The sequence below is a fragment of the Euleptes europaea genome, chromosome 6 (genome assembly GCF_029931775.1).
Source record: "Euleptes europaea isolate rEulEur1 chromosome 6, rEulEur1.hap1, whole genome shotgun sequence".
NCBI lineage: Eukaryota > Metazoa > Chordata > Lepidosauria > Squamata > Sphaerodactylidae > Euleptes > Euleptes europaea.
The window spans coordinates 15,346,467-15,367,043 of record NC_079317.1 but is presented as its reverse complement, the minus strand read 5'-3'; the positions used below and the strand labels follow the sequence as shown (position 1 = coordinate 15,367,043).

The 20,577-nt window shown below is 45.1% G+C and overlaps 1 protein-coding gene across 1 annotated transcript in view; it reads left to right on the top strand.

Annotated features, from left to right (window-relative positions):
* Positions 1–14,485, top strand: part of KIF26A (kinesin family member 26A) — a 194,649-nt gene extending 180,164 nt beyond the window's left edge. The window contains exons 11-15 of the mRNA XM_056851244.1: positions 518–3,860; positions 9,119–9,309; positions 9,796–9,816; positions 10,888–11,038; positions 13,499–14,485. Coding sequence (XP_056707222.1) covers positions 518–3,860; positions 9,119–9,309; positions 9,796–9,816; positions 10,888–11,038; positions 13,499–13,677 — 3,885 coding nt within the window. The 3' untranslated portion in view covers positions 13,678–14,485. The remainder of the gene's footprint in view (positions 1–517; positions 3,861–9,118; positions 9,310–9,795; positions 9,817–10,887; positions 11,039–13,498) is intronic.
* Positions 14,486–20,577: the final 6,092 nt, after the last annotated feature.

Genomic DNA, 20,577 nt, shown 5'->3' with positions numbered 1-20,577 from the left:
TTGCTTCAGGTCAAAAGCTGGCAGCCCAGATGTCTTTGAAACATCTAGGTAGGCATGGTCGAAAAATTTGATGCATGAGTTTGGTGCTTTAGATCAGTGTGACCAGGGGGTGTCGAGCAATTAAGGGTAGCATATCCTGTTTGTATTGCTTATATTTTTTATTTTAATACATAATGATAAATACAAAAAATACAAAAATATATAAGATATAAAATATACAGGAAATACAGAAAAATACTAAAAACTACAAAAATTGGGAAGACAAATAGATACAATAAACCAAGCCAAGGTTGCAACAATACATACAGTTACGCATGCTAGACTAAATATCTCACTACCACCATCTGTTTGATCTTTGATAAATCCAGGTTACCACTTTACGTTGTTTTTTTTGAAGATACAATATGCTAAATATATAATAAATATATAAATATATAATCCTCTATATTTCTCCTATGATATCCTCTTGTTAATGTGTTTAACAATTTAACAATGCACTTTTTTTTACCATTAACAGTATGCATCAAGTTCATCTGGAGGAGAAAGTTCATGTGAAGAAGGCCACATACGCAAGCCACACCTGAGACCATTTCATCCAAGGACCATCGCTCTTGACCCCGACATTCCTATACTGAATTTATCCAGCGAGCCTGATTATTCCTCAAGCAGCGAACAGTCCTGCGATACTGTCATCTATGTTGGTCCCAATGGTACCGCTTTGTCAGACCGGGAACTGACAGATAACGAAGGCCCCCCAGAGTTTGTTCCCATCATCCCTTCCCTGAACAAGAAAAGAATCAAAGACAACTTTGCCCCAGCTAAAAGCTCCGACAAAGACCATTTCAAGTGCAACACTTTTGCAGAGTTGCAGGAGAGGTTGGAATGCATTGATGGAAGCGAGGAGCCCGTCAAGTTTCCTTGTGGGGAGGCTCCTGCTGCACCCTGCAGTAGCGCCATTCCAGGAAGTGCAGAAAATGGACAGTCTAAACCAAAACCATCTTCTCCCCCGGGAGCAATTAAAAAAGGAGTTTTGCAGGAACCAGGGCCTCCGAAGAAAGGGCATGTTTATTTCCAGCACAATGGTGGCTGCCCAGAGAAGAAAGGGGTTCATTTAAAAACAGAACACACCAAACAGCAAACTGTCCCAGAAAGCAGCAGGGTGGATTTGGATGAGGAAAAGAAGACGATGTCGGATTCCTACCAGTCACTGACGTGTACCGCTTTTATCAACCAAGAGCAATACCAAGCTGTTGCTGAACCGGTTGTAAAAGAGAAATCTTCGCATGTGAAAAGACCTTTACCCAGCCCCGCACCTCCGCCCCCACAGCAGCAGCAGCCGTCTCTGTTGAACGCCAAGCAAAAACCCTTTGATCACAGCCACGCAATCCGGACGCCGCCCGTGGGAATGAGTAAGCAACCGGCGAGTGAATGTGAACCTACTCCTGAAGGAAGCATGTTTTCAGCAGGCAGCAGCAACTCAGAGCATCAAGGGGAGGGTATAGAAGTCCATAGATTCCGGTCATCTTTCCGGGGAAAATGCTTTGACCGTGATATCCTGACGACGACGGTGACTTTGCAGCAGCCTGTGGAGCTCAATGGGGAGGATGAGCTTGTCTTTACTGTGGTTGAGGAACTCTCTATCAGCGGTATTTTGGATAACGGAAGGCCTGCCAGCATCATCAGCTTTAACAGTGACTGCTCTCTACAAGCCCTTGCCTCTGGCTCTAGGCCAGTTAGCATCATTAGCAGTATAAATGATGAGTTTGATGCATATACCTCCCAGGCGAGTGCCTCGGGGGTCAACATCGACATTGTAGTACCCTTTGCAGAGAACCCATTCTCGAGCAGCAGCAGACGTTCCTCCATCAGTTCATGGCTAAGCGAAGTTAGTATCTGTACAATCGAGAGTGACGGAGGCCAATCGGGTGACAGTTTCCTTGCCCAGTCTTCTTATGGCTGTCACAAGTCTGAGGAACCTTTTAACTTGGGCGGTCCTAACTGCCCTGTTCTTTTGAAAGCCACCCTGAACGACAGTGGGTTTTGCTTTTCAGAGCTGGAGAGCGAGAGCATACATTCAGGCAAAACATCTTCAGGTGTCCATAGAAGCCCTCAAAACCGTGACGTTACCAAAGCATCTCCGACAGAAAGTACTCTTTGTGTCACAGATCAGCCAGCAAAAGTTAATCCTTCTAATTCGCCAAATACACCAGTGATTGAAACGATACACTCCAGTCTTCCCCGGAGAACAAAAACTACCTCATCTTCAACCCACAACAATACCACCCTCAGTTGTAAGGAACTGCAAAAGTCACGTGTGATGTTTGAAGATCCTTGGCTAGTTCGTATGGACAATCACTTGGAAGCAAAAACCGCAGACACTTTGCTGTCTCCAAATCCTCCCCTGTTGAGCACTGAGAAACAGCCAGTGAAGTTTGTCCAACCTTTTGCTGGTTCGGCTAAGCCAACAAAATCCCAGACGATGCTAGCGTGTTCTCAGAGGGTTGTAGATGGTTGTGAGATGTCCTCCAGGTCTTCCAGCGGAGCTGCTAAAAAGTCTGAAGGCATCACAAAGATGCCACAGCTCAAAAGAGGAGCCACCACACTGGGCGTGGTTCCTGTGTCTCGTGGCAATGGTATGACTTCTGAAGGCATGAGCAGGGGAATCTCTGAAGCTGGTTTTGCCACTGGTAGCCTGAAAAAGAAGAATGTGCAACAAAAATCAAGCATGTTACCCAGGCCAAGTGGGATGATACCTCCCGCGCCTCCTGTCCGTAAATCGAGCCTTGAGCAGAAAAATGGTGGCGTACCAAATGGTGGTGGGAAAGCTATGGGATTGGACTCTTTTAGGGCCACTCTGGGAAAAGCTGAGGATGAGGTTGATTTGCAATTGAGAATCGGGTCGTGTGCTACTGAAAGCGCCAGCAGCAAATGCAGCCTCAAGGGAGACCACTCTTTGCCTAAAGCAACATCGAGTTTGAAGGCAAAGACATCAAAAAGCGAAACTGTCCATCGCTATGGGAGCCACATGTCCCTTGAAAGGTGTGATAGCTTGACATCTGTCGGGGCCAAGGCCACGCTAACTAAGGAAAACGGCAATGGTGGCATTAATAATGGCAGAACTGGTCGGTTGGTTCCAAGGCTGGGCGTTCCCCCTGCTCCCTCTGGTATGACATCACCTCCGTCATATACCTCACCTTTACCCTGCAAAAATAGTCAGGCAAAAAGTGGAGCGAGCCAGAAGGCTCCAGCCAGCGGGAATAAGAGCCGCAGCCTTTCAGCCAACGGGTCTAAGTCCCTGAGCTCCTCTGTGAAGTCATTAGCTCAGTCTGTTGGGAAGACGTCTAGCATCCCTCTGAGTGGGAAAGCAGCCCCACGCTCTGTGCAGGGGGGCAGCAGCAAACCAGGCCGGGGGACAATCATGGGAACCAAGCAAGCCATCAGGGCAGCCAACAGCCGTGTGAACGAGCTGGCATCGGGCAGTTCGGTCAAGATGGGCCATTTCCGAGGTTCAACTGATTCCGATAGCGGCAACGACAGTGGGATTAACCTGAGTGATGAGAAGTCGCAAGTCTTGGCTCTGCCATCTCCGTACAGCAAGATTACTGCCCCGCGGAGACCCCAACGGTACAGCAGTGGGCATGGGAGCGATAACAGCAGCGTCTTAAGTGGGGAGCTGCCACCGGCAATGGGCAGGACGGCTCTTTTTTACCATAGTGGTGGCAGCAGCGGCTATGAAAGTATGATCCGCGACAGCGAAGCCACTGGCAGTGCATCATCAGCTCATGATTCCATGAGTGAAAGTGGGATATCTTCACCAGGTCGCATGAGAAGTTTGAAATCCCCAAAGAAAAGATCAACAGGTAACACCACCCCTGATAATATAACGGGATGTTTTCGAAATGTAATGGTGCTCAAACAAATCTGTTAATGTCCCAGGGCCTGGAGCCATGCATAGCACATCAGTCTTGTAGCCCACTTATTAGAGTCCCCCAAACAGGCCCCCAAACCAACATACACTTGATCTTAGCCAGAAGGGTGAGAAGAGATACAGGAGGTGATAAGAAGCCATTTGCAGGCTGTATGTAGTAATATAGTTAAATTCGAGTCCACTAGCAACTTAGAGAACACCAAGATTTTCAGAGTACGAACTTTCTCTCATCGTCAGATTTGATCCTCGAAAGATCATACCCCGAAAATCTTATTGGCCTCTCCAGTGCAGTGTGTGTGTGTGTGTGTGTGTGTGTGTAAAGTGCCGTCAAGTCGCAGCCAACTTATGGCGACCCCTTTTTGGGGTTTTCACGGCAAGAGACTAACAGAGGTGGTTTGCCAGTGCCTTCCTCTGCATAGCAATCCTGGACTTCCCTGGTGGTCTCCCATCCAAATACTAACCAGGGCTGACCCTGCTTAGCTTCTGAGATCTGACGAGATCAGGCTAGCCTGGGCCATCCAGGTCAGGGCTCCAGTGCTACTGGACTGTAATCCAGCTGTTCTACTGCAGACCAACATGGCTTACCTCTGAAACTGTAGTAATATATGAGCTGCAAGGGGTGTATAAGAACCTAAGAGGCATAAGATCGAAAGCCTTGGTCCTAAATAAAGATGTACTTTTGACTCCCAAGTCCTGTCTGATGAGTGTTAGCTACTGATGGATTATTTAGGGCCAGTTGTTACTTTATGGGGCAGATGCGGTTGCTTCCTACCTGTCTGAATGCTCCATGCTGCTCCAGAAATATTGGATACTGTTGTGGGGGTTGATGTAAACCCCAGTGTTAACCCATCCACAAGGGAATCATGGGTGAGTAACCATCAGCCCCGTGCTGCTCCCAAAACACAACAGTTGAGGATAGTGTCAAACTCAGGTGTTTGTCCTTAGTCGCCTTCAAGCAAAACTCATCAGGCAAGGCTCTGAAGCAGTTTAGACTTTATTTAGGAGCAAGTTAGACAAAGTCAGAAGCTGGCTGCCTTCAGGGCATAGAAGGCTACTAATGAGAAATCAGGGCAAGGATGCATGGTTAAAAAGCATAGCATACTTCCAAGCTGGTACACAGGTTGCTACAAATCATGATAAGCTTTCTCAGGGTAGAAAAGAGCAAGAGTCCAGTAGACCTTAAAGACTAACAAAAATATTTTCTGGCAGGGTATGAGCTTTCGTGAGCCACAGCTCACTTCTTCAGATACAGCTAGAATGTGAATCCATCTGTCTTTAAGTAGAGGAGAGTGAATTCAGACAAGCATTAGTATGTAAATGTTAACAGTATGTAAATGTGAATAGCAGGCGTGATGGGATTAGGTGTGGTATGCAGAAGAGTCTGTGATGTCCAGGGGAGAGATGGGTGTGGAGTAGGGTAGGCAGACATAACAAGGCTTATACAGCTGGAGTGATTGTGGTAAACAGGACAAGCATACCATACTGAGCATAGATACAGACACTGTACAAAGGCATGTGAACCAGAAGTACATGACCAGAGCCCTGACTCCGTGCCAACCCCCGGCCTGCACGGAGCTAGAGCCTGCGAGGATCAATATCTGGCTAAGGGCCTGACAGATAGCAACGGTTAAACGGTCTATACGGCTAACATCACATGCTGGCCTGGAACATGGGACCCCTCCCCTCTGTTTGTTTGCCACCCAGTCCCGCCACATAGCAGTCCTCCCGATTATCCCCTGGGCTGTCATAATTTATTGTACCCCCAATTTTCTGTAGGTCATCATTGATTTTAATCCGGGAAGCTTATTATAGTGTGTCATCTTTTATGGTTTAATTGTAATATCTCGAGTTTATTGTGGTTTTAACAGTTTTAATTATTGTATCATTGCGCCACGAGCCACTCTGAGCCCTGTTAGACAGGGGAGGGCGGGATATAAATACAAGCAATAAATAAATAAATAAAATTGGGAGCAGAGCGGATGGATGCTCACATGGCGCGCGCTCAGCAGCAGTCTGTGATGTAGCAGATTCCTGCAGGGGTGGAAAGGGTGCTCTAAAGGTGGCTCTTGAGATTAAGGTGGACCAGACTGGAGTGCAGCTATCCCTTTAAAGCTAATTAACTTGATCCTATCCAGAAGGAAGTCCCATTGATTGAGTGCTAACCCTAAGCCCCCATTGCTAGCAACTTGCGTAACCGCCTTCCCTAACCGCAATCAAGAGTCTGACAACCCTTATACATTTTTTTAAAAGCCCTGGAATTTAACATTTAAAAATATAACTAAAAAAAGCCCTTGAACAAGCCATGTTTATTATTGTAATTGCAAAGTACCATTCTAGTGGGGCTTTTGATTGACAGATTCGCCACGTGAAAATTAAAGCAAGAGAAAAGAATTTGCTTTTTAAAAAATCCCAGTGCACTAAACTTTGTGATTAATGCTGCTAATTAACTACAGACCTAAGGCTTTCATTAGTTTTACAGGGTATTTAGACAAACAATTGAAATTAGAAATAGATTGGAGATACACTGTTTTAATCAGTTCTGAGCAGCTCCTGGTGACATCAGCGTTTAATCCTTCCAATGTTTTGGGGGAGGGGCTGTGGCTCAGTGGAAGAGCCTCTGCTTTGCATGCAGAAGGTCCCAGGTTCAATCCCCGGCATCTCCAGTTAAAGGGACCAGGCAAGTAGGTGGTGGGAAAGACCCAGGTTCAGTCCCGGCATCTCCAGTTAAAAAGGACCAGGCTGTAGGTGGTGGGAAAGACCTCTACTTGCAACCCTGGAGGCAATACTGACCTTCATGGGCCGATGGTCTGATTCACTATAAGGCAGCTTCATGTGGGATAGGGGTTTTATGTAGTTTGATAAGGGCAAATCAGCGTGAAGAGCAAACCTTCAATCTGCATATTTTGCTATAGTAATGTTTGATTAATTATTTTTCCAGGGGGGGAAACATAACTATTCATAGAAAAGAAGCAGAGATAACAATATTGGGTCTGTCCAGAGAGCCAGTGTGGTGTAGTGGTTAAGAGAGGTGGTTTGAGCAGTGGAGTCTGATCTGGAGAACCGGGTTTGATTCCCCACTCCTCCACGTGAATGGTGGAGGCTAATCTGGTGAACTGGATTTGTTTCCCGACTCCTTCACGTGAAGCCAGCTGGTGACCTTGGGCAAGTCACAGCTCTCTTAGAGCTCTCTCAGCCCCACCTCCTCCTCCTCCACTCAATCTTGCCCCTGCTTACTATAACCTATGTCTCAAGTGGCTTTTCTCCAGGAAGGTTCCACAGTAGCCGGCATAACCTTTTTGGGTGGTAAAAGGGGATCTTTCCTCCATTTTCTGAAGTTTGGAAAAATTGGTTGGATCCACCCCATAAACGCACCCCATAAACAGACTGCTGGACTTGATGGGCCTTGGTCTAATCCCACGTTCTTGTGTTAAATTGGAAATTAAATTGGATTTGTTTCCCCACTCCTACACACGAAGCCAGCTGGGTGACCTTGGGCAAGTCATGCTCTCTCAGCCTCACCGCCTCGCCCAACTCACAGGGTGTCTGTTGTGGGGAGGGGAAGGGAAGGCGATTGTAAGCCGGTTTGATTCTGCCTTAAGTGGTAGAGAAAGTCAGCATATAAAAACCAATTCTTCTTCTTCTTCTTCCTCCTCCTCCTCCTCCTCCTCCTCTTCTTCTTCTACTGGTCAGGAGCCCCCCCCCTGCCCCCCCACTTTCTGAAAAGACTTGGTGGGCGCCAGGAAAGGTGTTGGTAGGTGCCATGGCGCCTCCCCACGCACCATGTTGGGGATCCCTAACGTTGAGGTTTGGGCTGAAATGATGTCCAGACATGTGTACACAGATGTGCGTTACTTTGAAATTGCGGCAAACCATCCTGAGCTCACAGGTTCGGGCAGGGCACGTATCAAACGAATAAATACTTTCTGGCCCCGGCGGCCGATTTGCCTCTCTCTGTTCTGAGTCAGTTTAAGGACCCAGTTCAGCCTCCTTCAGCTATGCCTCACCCTCTTAAGTCTCTCCTGCAAATCAATATTAACAGCTGTGTAAAGTTGCACACATATCGAGATGGTATTACTGGCTGATGGATTTGTATTTGGTTTTGCCCGAGGAAATGCTTTATAAGGTCTTTTTGAAAATGACGAACGGTTTCTTTTTCTTTCTTTCCTTTTCCCCCCCTCCAGTTGGACTTCTCCTCTGTCGATACATTATAGCGTAACCTTTTGGAGCGCTTAACGCTTTGACACTCCCTAACATGTTGTTCTAGGTTTTCGGGGGGGGGGGGGGAGAAAATGATTAACACCAGAACTACACATTGTGTTTTCCTTCATTTTTAAAAGGCTGTAAATTTCTTCCCCAAAATGTAGCTCCGGAGGCTGCTTTTTGAGGGGCAGGACAGTGGGGGGAGAGGGAAGCATTGACCCTTTCTCTCCCCACCCCTTTCCTGCTGAAAAACACAATTTGCACTCACATGAACGCATGAAGCTGCCTTATACTGAATCAGGTCCTTGGTCCATCAAAGTCAGTATTGTCTACTCAGACTGGCGGGGTCTCAGGCTGAGGTCTTTCACATCACCTACCTGCCTAGTCCCTTTAACTGGAGATGCTGGGGATTGAACCAGGGACCTTCTGCATGTTCATGGAGGAGAGGGCTATTCATGGCTATTAGTAAAAATGGATGTTAGTCATGATGCATCCCTATTCTCTCCAAGATCAGAGGAGCATTCCTATTATTTTGGGTGCGGTGGAACACAAGCAGGATGGTGCTGCTGCAGTTGTATTGTTTGTGGGCTTCCTAGGGGCACCTGGTTGGCCACTGTGTGAACAGACTGCTGGACTTGATGGACCTTGGTCTGATCCAGCATGGCCTTCTTTATGTTCTTATGTTCTTAACAGCTTCTCCCTATCCACTCTCTCCACGCCATGCATAATTTTATAAACCTCTGTCATGTCTCCCCTTACTCGCCTTTTTTCTAGGCTAAACTTCCCTAAGTGTTTTAACCGATCCTCATAGGGCAGTTGCTCTAGCCCCTTGCTCGTTTTGGTTGCTCTTTTCTGTGCCTTTACAAGCTCCTACAGTATCCTTTTTCAGGTACGTGACCAGAACAGCACACAGTATTCCAAGTGTGGATATTTTATGGCTTCACATGGCGAAGAACGCTGAAGAGACAGTGTTTATTTTTTGTTTTCCAGGGTTCCAGCGCCGTCGGCTCATCCCCGCTGCCCTGCCCGAGTCTTCATCCCTGGGGAGAAAGCAAAATGTCACCAGGCAGTGGGTTGATCTGCCACCTCTGCCGGGCACTTTGAAAGAGCCATTTGAAATTAAAGTTTACGAGATTGACGATGTGGAACGATTACAGCGACACAGGCAAGAGGAAACTGAGGTCAGCGCATATTTTGTAGCATCGCAGGGCAATTTGAATTGCGCAACGGATGTGGCCGGGTTGCCGCTTTGATGCTGGTCTGGCAGTATTAAGGGGAGAAGGGGCCATGGTTAAAGCCACTGTGATTATTGATCTTTACTGTTTGTATGTCGGGGTGCCTTCCCCATAGAAAATAATTGCCGCCTGCCATTAACTATGTGGAACGTAGCTGATGGAGTGAGTGGAGAATATCAGTTACTACATTACAAGAAGGTTTTATAATCATTGCTTGCCTGATGAAGCTTTATGGGCCTTCTTCTCTAAAGGGTCATTAACTCTTTATGTCAGCGGCATAAAACGCCCTGCTTAGAATTCGGTTAAATTCAAGATGTTGCATCAGGTTTAATTTCTTTGCAGTTGGTAAAAACAGCCTGGCTAGTTCTGAGCAGACAATGTTTTGCAACCATTTTTTTTAAAGTTTGTTTCTTCCTTTTTCTTTTGCAACAGCCTTTCCAGGATGTTGAAAAGGTAAGTCGTAGCTTTGGATTTGCCTAACTGAATAATGTTCCTTATTACAAATAAGGGCAGTACTTTCAGGCATCAAACATGCTGTCTCCTGTGGCCATGTTATGCCTCTGCTGTAGGAGAAGGAGTGAATTTGCAAGGGAGAAACTTTCGCCACGAGACAGGGTGCAAAAAGCATCTGCAGGATAGAAGCTTCGGGCAGGAGGAGTTTGCCAAGGGAAGGGAGCATCTGCTGGGGAGGAGCTTCAGGTAGGAGGAGATTGACATGGGGAGGGAGCATTTGGAGGGGAGGAGCTTCGGGCAGGAGGAGATTGACAAGAGGAGAGAGCCATTGCAGGGGAGGAACCACTTGGGTAGTGCCAGGGAGGCATTTGCTGAAGGTTTAGGCAAGGGGAGGATAGCAAAATTCAGGGGGCATTCACAGGTGAAAATCTGTAGGCGGGTACAAACTTGAAAAGGTCTCTCCAAAGGAGAAGCCACAGGCTTCCCCCCCTCCTTCATATATTCACCGCAACTCCACCCCCCACCACTTTTCTCCAGCATGTCTTCAAGACTGGATTTCCCAGTCAAGTGGAGAGAAGAATCTGGGTGGAAGGGTTAACCCCCCCAAAAAAGGGATAGGGAGGGAGGAATAAGCATCTCCTCCGACTTGCAGTTTCTCCTCTGAAAATGTCCACTCCACCCTGCTTTGCTCATTATAGGCGAATACAGGGTTGGGAAGCGTCTGGTTCTTCCCACGGGTTTGCTACTTTAGTCTCTTTTATTGCCTGATTGCACTGGGAGTGAAACCAGTTTCTGTACACACAATTGTCATTTAAGAGAAGTACATTAACTCAGAGGATGGCAATAAAAGCCTTAAGTGCCTACAGCCTGTCCCTTTTATTAGATTAGTATCTAGGAAAGTCCACTTCCAGCAGGGGTAGCGGGCGGGAGGGAACGCATCCGTTGTTTAACATTACACTGCCCGTGTTGCAAATCAGTAGTTAAAGCTGAATTATGTGTAGGAGGGGAGTAAAAGCAGGCACCCGCGGCCACTAATAGTCATCACATTTTTTTTGTTTTGTCTCCCCAAAGGGCCTGATCTATTTTAATACCAAGTTGAAAATCCTGGAGAGGCGCCATCAGCGGATTAGAGAAGTGAAAGCAAAACACGAGCTCTTGAGAGACGAGTTGGAAGAAACGAAAAGCAGGTTGATGCTGGATCCGAATAAGTGGAAAGGAGAGTGTATGTATCGCTCAGGGATCGCAGCCGGTGCCCCCCTGATTCGAATAAAGTGGGCAGGGCTGCAGGGAGGGGCTGCGGCTCAGTGGCAGAGCGTCTGCTTGGCCTGCAGAAGGTCCCAAGTTCAATCCCCGGCATCTCCCGTTAAAGGGACTAGGCAAGTAGGTGACGTGAAAGACCTCAGCTTGAGACCCTGGACAGCCGCTGCCGGTCTGAGTAGACAATACTGACTTTGATGGACCGAGGGTCTGGTTCAGTAGAAGGCAACTTCATGTGAGAAAGGGGAACCAGGGACACAAAATTCTGGGGACTAGGTCACTCGGGGGTTAAAGAGATGCCAAAGGGACCACCAGAATGGCATACTCATTCAAATAATTTATCTTTTGTGACTTCTGAATGTGTGCGTGCGTGGGGGCAGGTACCTGGGGTCTACGGTGGCTCTCAGCAAACCCTGAAAGTGAGTTGTGCTTGGGGATGAAATAATCCAATCACCCAGAAGCCACTGGCACCTGATAAGAACATAAGAAAGGCCGTGCTGAATCAGACCAAGGCCCATCAAGTCCAGCAGTCTGTTCACACAGTGGCCAACCAGGTGCCTCTAGGAAGCCCACAAACAAGACAACCGCAGTAGCATTATCCTGCCTGTGTTCCACAGCACCAAATATAATAGGCATGCTCCTCTGATCCTGGAGAGAATAGGTATGCATCATGACTAGTATCCATTTTTACTAATAGCCATGAATACTTCATGGACATGTCCACTCCCCTCTTAAAGCCTTCCAAGTTGGCCTCAATAACCGAACCTGGGAATTAGCTCCAAGGTTGTTACAGATGGAGTGAGAACCCAGCAAAGTAGGAGCACTGAGCAACAAAGTCTGTCAACATAGGGTCTGTGGAAATGCATGGCTTGCCTTAAATATGTGTCCAAGCATGTTAAGTATTTTGGGTTCTTTGATGGCTTTCTAATGGTCTGTCTGGACTCTGGTGCCACTCAGCATTTCCCTCCTTTGATCTCCATTCCACTGTTCAAAGTGCTTCCAGCTTCTCTTTTGATGATGGCTGCTCCTCAGTGACTCAGAGCAATCAACATTTATGTCTCTGTACATCATTCTAAAACTTGGCATTTTGATATAGACCCTTTTGAACCGAAAGTGGCGCTACATGGTATGGTCAATGCAAGGCTACCACTGAAAACGGCATCCCTGAGTCACTGTCTCCCAGTGATGAGACCCACTTAGACTTCCTAATGGTATCACCATATGATACGATGTATGGCAAGGACAGGCATATCATGGCATATCTGTGTGCCTAAACATTACTAGAAGAAGTGAGGTGAGAACTCGACACACAGGGATGTTGATTTCAGCAGTAGACCTGTGTTGAGCATACCATATAGGTCCACCTTGAGAATGATGTAAACTAGTTTCTTATCCCTGCTGTGCACTAATGGCTGAAAGACTATGCAATGCTGAACAGAGTTACACTTCAGTGGACTTAGAAGGTTGTAACTCTATTTAGGATTGCACTATAAGTGTGTTAAACATTGTTGAGGCAGGGATGTTGTGTTTCTCCATATTGCATATTTGAGAATCTGTGGCAGGGCTAACAGTCGCTGCCACCACCCCAGCCATTGTAGTTTCTTCTGCCCATCAAGTTGGGCACAGCCTTTTAGCTTCCCACTCCTAGCTAGGTGTTGCTCCTCCACCAGTATCCAGGCAATATCTACCAGTACTGGTAGGAGTTCAGAAAATGTGGCAGTGCACTAACATGGCTGGAATTTCATCTGATTATTGGCTCTCCATTGCTGCCAAGACACTCACGATATTTTAATTAATAAATGAAGATTTTGCTTGAAATTGAGAGGTTTTTATTTATTTATTATTTATTTAAAGCATCGATTATCCAACTTTCTCCCTTCCGGCACTCAAGAGGGCTTACAATATAAATAAAATTATTATAAAAACACAATAAAAACAATATAAACAAAAGAACAATTATAGGGATACATTAGAAAGTCACAATGTTCCCCAGCTGGATGGAAATTTTGTTAGCGTTTAAATAACAACAAAAAAGCCTTTAGCAAAAGCCATAATCCATTGACATGGTTCAGTAACAATAGAGGTTGAACTACCAGAACACCACCCAATGTATGTTTCCGCCCAGCCACATTCTGTGACACACATTTTGGGTGTGCAACTGAATTTGGAAGGGAATCACCAAGACATCTCTGGCAGTTTGGTTGTCTATTGTCTGCAAGCTCCTGACAAGTTTTGTGACACGTTGTGGGAGTGGTACCTTAGGCTGATATGCTAGAGTTCTTGCTGTCCAATTACTGTATCGTGGTCTTCTCCTCCAGCGGCCCCTGTAATTTGAGTGACGAGCAGAGTTCAGAGTCCTGACCTCACATCGACAGTCCCTTGTTTTGATACTGACCAATGTGTGTTTTGTCTTTTCATGCTACAGTTGAGGTTGACCCTGATCTTGACAAGGAGTCGCAGGACTATCTGGAGGCACTGGAACTAGTGACTGATGAACTGGAGCAGTGTGTGAATCTGTGTAAGTCGCACGTCATGATAGTCACCTGCTTTGACATTGGGGTGACCCCTGACGCCCAGGAGGGAGCACGGGAAGTGGAAGTTTGAAGGTGGTCTGCAAAGGGACTTGAGGAGGTGAAGCCAAACTTTCAGAAGAAGTGAGAAGGAGGAGGAATAGGTGTATTGGAAAGCGGAGGTGAGAACAGGAAGACTTAACGCGACAAAGAATGTTGTCGAAGCCTGAAAACTGTTGAGAAATTGGAATGTTCTAAACCTTTATGGTGCCTCAGCAACCTATGAAATGTACAAAGATCAACCTGATTTCTAATATAAGAAAGCAGAAAAAAGCCCACAAAATCAACTAAGAACCAACTCTTATTTGAAAAGCAGAAGTGCCTTTAAAGTTCATTTGTGACTTGTTTTTTTTAATTTTGTACTTGTTGCTAGAATTGAAACCAGCAAACCTAAACAGACCATAAAATGTATTCCTATCAAATATTTTATACTGTATAGTGTAATTTATGACTATATGTAAAAAAAATAAAACCCAACAAAATTGTAGCAAAAGCAATAAGTAAATTATGTTTTCGTACCTGAATTTGCCTCCTTGTTTCATGGAAAAGCTGGTTTATGTAGCAGAACAAAGAAAAAAATGTATTATAATTGGTTTTTCATGGTTTAGGATTTGACATATTTTTATGAACATTTATCTATTGGAAAGGTGTATTATGAAATTTCAGAATGATTGGTTTGTACTCAGTTTTTGTACTCTTCCTTTTTCAGATCATGAAAGACATGTTTGTTTTCCATGTTTTTTATATAAAATATTAGGGCTGCAACATATTGTCGATTAATCAGTTAGGTTGATCGATTTGAAAACCTTTTGATGAATTAGAAAGGTGCCTCCTGATTAAACAGACATCAGATTTTGAAGTGCTTAAACTTATTTTTAATACACATGTCTACCAAAAACACTGGATGGTAGGCGCCATCTTTGAAAAGGCACTCCTTCCTCCCTCCTCCCTCACTGGCCTCTTCTAAGATGGTGTCTGTTATGACTCATACATGCAAAATTTAGAATAAAGGGATGGTTTTCTTTTCTCCAGAACTGTAGTTGGTTTTCATATGCAGTTTTAATCAATTAATTGATAAATCGACTAGAACTCATAGAATCAACTTCTTTAATCAGGTAACAGTCCTAATAAGTGTATTAATTTACACAGGCCACATTCCTGAAACTGCTCACTTCACATTGGCCTGATAAATTCAAGGGAGGGGATTACTCCGGAAGTAAGCAGTAACTAAGGGTCAAATTATACATTACACACAAACATGTTTATGCAAATCCTGATGAAAGTTTCTTCAAGTCAAAGCTACACTGGTAGCAGGTGCTTTTTCAGTAGAGAAAGAAGTGTGCATGTGCTTAATCTTTCCCCCACCCATCGCTGTACACACTGCCCTGACAGTCCTCATGTGTATTTACCTTAAAACCTATCTGTGGGACACTCGTGTGTGGTGGAAGCTGCCTGAAGGATCATTTCAGCGAAAAACAATCAGGTAGATGCTTGCCAAAAATTTGAGACACACAGGCCCACTTAATCTTTCCCCCACCCACCTGCTGTACAACTCTACACACTGCTCCAACTGCTTCTTGCGGTGGAAGCTGCCCGAACAATTGTTTCAGCAAAAAACGAACAGGTGGATGCTTGCCGAAAATTCAGGGCACATCCACAAAATTCAGGGCACATCTCCCCTTAACGGAAAGAAACCGCTTTCAGGATTTTATCACATGTGTTTGTGTATACTTTGGCTCTGTTCTCATTAATTAACCTCATTTATCACAGACCCCCTTTTCTAGATCTCCTTCACCAAGGGGCTGGACTTATAAGGTCCTCACACTGTATCCCTCCCGGTAATGTTTTCCTTTAGAAAACTCCCACCCACTGCGTGGCCTGGGGCGGGGAATCCTTGTTGGGTTGGATACGGCCTATGGGACCCGTTGCTTACACCTGCCTTAATGTAACCTGAAGAAGTCTGTAAACAACACTGTGGCTTTTTTTTCCCTTTTCTGAGTGCAGGAACTTAAGAAAATACATTTATTACCAAAATCGCAAAGAAGTGGGGTTAAAAACTTTTTTTTTTTAGTAAATATTAAGTTAGGTTCATATTTTTGTATAGTTTTGACAATGAATATAGCATTTGCATTTTATGAACTTTTGAAAGACAGATATATCTTTTTACCGTTTTTTCTAAGGAAGGCAAACTCTCAGGATCGTTTCTATACATGCTGCATGAATCTTGTGCTTTTTTTGAAGGAAACCACTTTTCAGGTGGAGATGAATTTGTTGCCAAACAAAAATAACTTTTGAAAAGGTTTGATAGTGTATGTAATAATTGCATTTCATAAGGAACCATATTTTCTGATCATCTTCCTTGTTATGGGGTTGGTTTCCCCCCACCCAATCTTTGTATAAATGTATACTATAATGGCTTGCTTCAGCTTTTCCATGTGAATAAAAAGATACATCTATTGTTATTATTTCTCCTGATTCTCAATATAAACCGGATTTGTTCTGGTACTGGGACATAAATAATTTTTTCCCTCAAAAAAATGTTATGAAATATACCCCAAAATAGTTAACGTAGTTCCATACTGCTGGGAAAGTGTTGGCGGGCAACAGAAGATTGCCCGCCATTAGCAGGCACCTGGGATGCTCTAAACATCACCCATGGCTGAGCAGAGGTTTGAATCTTGATTGCTTGGGAGGCGTGGGATTGTGCATCCTGTCCCCAAACTTAATCAGGAAAGAACTCCTATACAATCAACCTAGGGTTGCCAACCTCCAGGTACTAGCTGGAGATCTCCTGCTATTACTACTGATCTCCAGTTGATAGAGATCAGTTCCCCTGGAGAAAATAGCCACTTTGGCAATTGGGCTCTGTGGCATTGAAGTCCCTCCCCTCCCCAAACCACACCCTCCTCAGGCTCCGCCCCAAAAACCTCCCGCCGGTAGCAAAGAGGTACCTAGTTCAACCCAGGGTTCTCAATTACATAGGGCAAGGCCTATGTCCATACCATACTCTGTGTGGGCGCTTTACTGGGACCACGAAATGAATGTGTGGACCTTAGGAGCAAGGATAGCATGTGGAGTCCTGCTCTCTCTCACACTCCAGTCCCACAATGAGAGAACAAACATGCTGTCTGTCCCAGTTACTCTATAATTGATCAGGAGTATACGATCGGAAGAGGAGTGTATGATAGCCGAGCTAAGTGGGGCTTGCAAGGTCAAACCACCTGGCCTGTTGCCACTGGTGGATGCAATTATCGGCTCTCTCAAATTCGTCTCCCGTAAATTACTGGCACCCAGCAGGTTAGCTGAACTAATTTAACACAGATGTTGGAGGAGGTAAGGTGACAGCACATTTGTGATTATTTCCATCTCAGGAATCATTTTCAAAGGGCCAAGCAATCCCTGTTATTCCAGGTAAGTTAACTGAGATCTGATCATTTCAATTCACGATGAGAAATTTAGCCTACCTGCAAAGGCTTCTATAATTGATCAGGAGTATACGTTTGGAACAGGTCTTGGGCAAATTCCAAAACAAAAACAAGATAAAATGCAAAACAGTGAACATTAAAATGTGTGTGTGTGTGCAATGTGCCATCAAGTCACAACTGACTTCTGACGATCCCAGCAAAGGGCTTTCACGGCAAGTGAGAAGCAAAAGTGGTTTGCCATTGCCTTCCTCTGCAGTCTTCCTTGGTGGTCTCCCTTCCAAGTACTAGCCCCGATTAGCTTCCAAGATCTGAAGAGATTGGGCTATACCATGCCACCTTCCCTCCCAAACATTAAAACACAGCACGTCAAATTAAAACCCATCTCTGTAACAACATAGAGAAACCACAAGCGCTAAACATTTAACAACAGAATGCATTGTCTCCAGATGGGTGTCTCTTGGATCTTGGGTCTGTGATCGATGGATGCCACTCAGAAACTTCTGGATTACACATATACTGAGTAAATATCAGCTGACTGTTGAATCCTGCATGATCTCTTTTTTACTGCAGACGCCAAAGTTAGGAATGCTCACAAGCTGGAATGCTTGAACACCTGCTGATTTGGCTCATATGCTGCTCACCTGTTGCAAGCAAGGAGCCAGTTTTTCGGCAAGCAGTTCCAGTGTTCATGAGCCTGTCTGTCAGTTTACTTTCCATGTATTCATACAGTATGGTATTAGTAGCATTTCATGCTTGTGCATTATCACACAGCCTGATCAGTAGCGTTGCCTACCTCCAGATATTAGTTGGAGATCTCCTCCTATTACAGCTGATCTCCAGCAGATAGAGATCAGCTCACCTGGAGAAAATGACTGATTTGGCAATTGGACTCTATGGCATTGAAGTCCATCCCCTCCCCAAACCCCACACTCCTCAAGCTCTGCCCCAAAAATCTCCAGGTATTTCCCAGCCCGGAGCTGGCAACTCTGCTGATCAGAGTCGTAATCCCCCCCGTACTTGTCATTTCTCTGCAACCAGTTATTTAAATACAGAGACAGCAAATCAGTAAGTCAGTGATTATGAACACTTTAAAAAAGTAAAGTTGAGAGTTTGTCTAAGTCCTTGTTATTTTGCACATGTGCCTTTCTCCATGTTATTTCATTACCTATCCCAACCATTTGTGACCCTCAGGCGGGGGGGGGGGGGAACAATTTCAGAAGGAAACAAAATTCCACTGCCATAGCTACTGCACAGCCACAAAGCTGTTTCCCAGGCACTCGGGCTAGACAGCGATGAAGCAAGGAGACCCAAGTGTGATTGTGGCTGTCAAAAAGAGTTTTTTTGGTCAAAAACTCTACTGTAAAATCCCCCCCCCTAATATCCAGTTGGTGTCCTTCTGCCCGCAATTTAAACCCATTATTGCGAGCCCTATCCTCTCCTGTCAACAGGAACCTGTCCTCCTCTAAGTGACAGCCCTTCAAATACTTAAAGAGAGCAATCATGTCCCCCTCTCAACCTCCTCTTCTCCAGACTAAACATTCCCAACTCCCTCAGCCTTTCCTCAAAGGGCTTGGTCTCCAGGCCCCTGATCATCCTCGTCACACCTGCTCCATTCTGTCCACATCCTTTTTAAAGTGAGGCCTCCAGAACGGCACACAATAGTCCAGGTGTGGCCTGACCAATGCAGTGTACAGTGGAACTATGACGTCTTGCAATCCAAGAAGAGGACCCTGATCAAGTTTGCATATATGAGGATAAGAACAATTTCCTTCAGCATACATTCTGAGCTGTGCTGGCCTGTAGTTATTTATATTTTCCAAAAGGTAGCAAGTGCCTCAAGGTAGGTATACATAATTATAACACAGAGAGTGAATAATTTAAAAAAGTAGACAATGAAATCTATTAAAAGTTAAAATTACATGGTTTTAATTTTCTAACGTTACCTTGAGGCTGTTCCATCCACTTGGCTTTGGACGCCCTGTCTAACCCAGTTGGGATCTCCTATCATAATCCAGGGCGTGTTGTCTTCCGATCCAAATCCCAGCAAAGCGTGTAGAGGTGACAGGAAAATAATGAGGAAATCTAATGTTCGTGTCTTGGGGTTTTAATTGCTCTTAATTGTTCTTGTTTAAATCATTACTGTATTTTCTGTTTTATTACATCTATGATGCCTTGGGTGTTTTTCATGGGAAAAGAGCGTAAAATTTTAGTAAATAAAACACACACATATATACTCTCTTCAGGGAGTGCAAACCCACCTAAACAAAGCCAGTTCCTCACTCTCTGACTAGCTGCATTATTGGCCCACCACACTTCCAATTTAGAAGAAGAAGAGTTGGTTTTATATGCCATTTTTCTCTACCTTTTAAGGAGAATTAACCCGGTTTATAATCTCCTTCCCTGCCTCCCCCCACAACAGACATTGTGAGATAGGCCAGGCAGAGGGAGCTCAAAGAGAACTGTGACTAGCCCAAGGTCACCCAGTTGGCTTCATGTGTAGGTGTGGGGGAATCCAACCCGGTTCACCAGATTAGAGTCCGCCACTGGTGGAGTGGGGAAACAAACTTGGTTCTCCAGATTAAAGTCCGCCACTCTTAACCACTATACCACACTGGGTCTCTTAGGACTGAGCTTCAGTTGATTGGCTTTTATCCAACCCATTAACATTTCTACACAGTAATACACGACATTCAACATCTCACCTGTATCTGATAAATTAGGGAACTAGAGCTGGCCATTATCAACATATCCTTGACTCCAAATCTCTGGATGACCTCCCCAGTGGATCCACGTAGATTAAGGGTCCCCAACGTGGTGCCCGTAGGTAATCCAGCAGGTTGATGAAACACAGTTCAGTTCCAGACCCAGGCCTGAAGCCCCACTGAAACAGTGTAAATCATTCACACACACACCCCAAAAAATGTCTGGAGATGTCTGGCTGAAATATACTTGAGCAACTTGCCCCCAAAGGAGATATTCATAATAACTCAGCAGTTATTGAGTTCTTGTAATTTATTTCCAGAAGGGGTTCCCAACTGTCTCCTTTGAGACGATGGGTACTACTGAGTGTGGTGTGGTGGTTAGAAAAACTAGGATCTCAAAGATCCAGGTTCAAATCCACACCCTGCCTTGAAAGTTTGCTGGGTGACCTTGGGCCAGTCACACACTCTCAGCCTTATCTACCTCACAGGGCTGAAGTAAGGATAATATGGAGAGCGGGGAAATGTTGTAAGCTGCTTTGGGTTCCGCCTAGGGAGGAAAATGGCAATAAATGAAATAAATAAATACCCTTGTTTGAAAAAAGCATTTGCTATCTCCTGGACAATCCTTTCTGGCTATTTTTAATAAGCCAAGATTGGCAAGGGTCAAGCTCAAAGGATGTCAGATGGACTCCCCCCAAGCAATCTGTCCATATCCTCGGGCTGTGGGAAGAGAAATTCATCCAAGCCGCTTTGATTAGATGATGCTCTGATAACTTTCTGAGACCGTTAAACTAGTGGAATCTAACT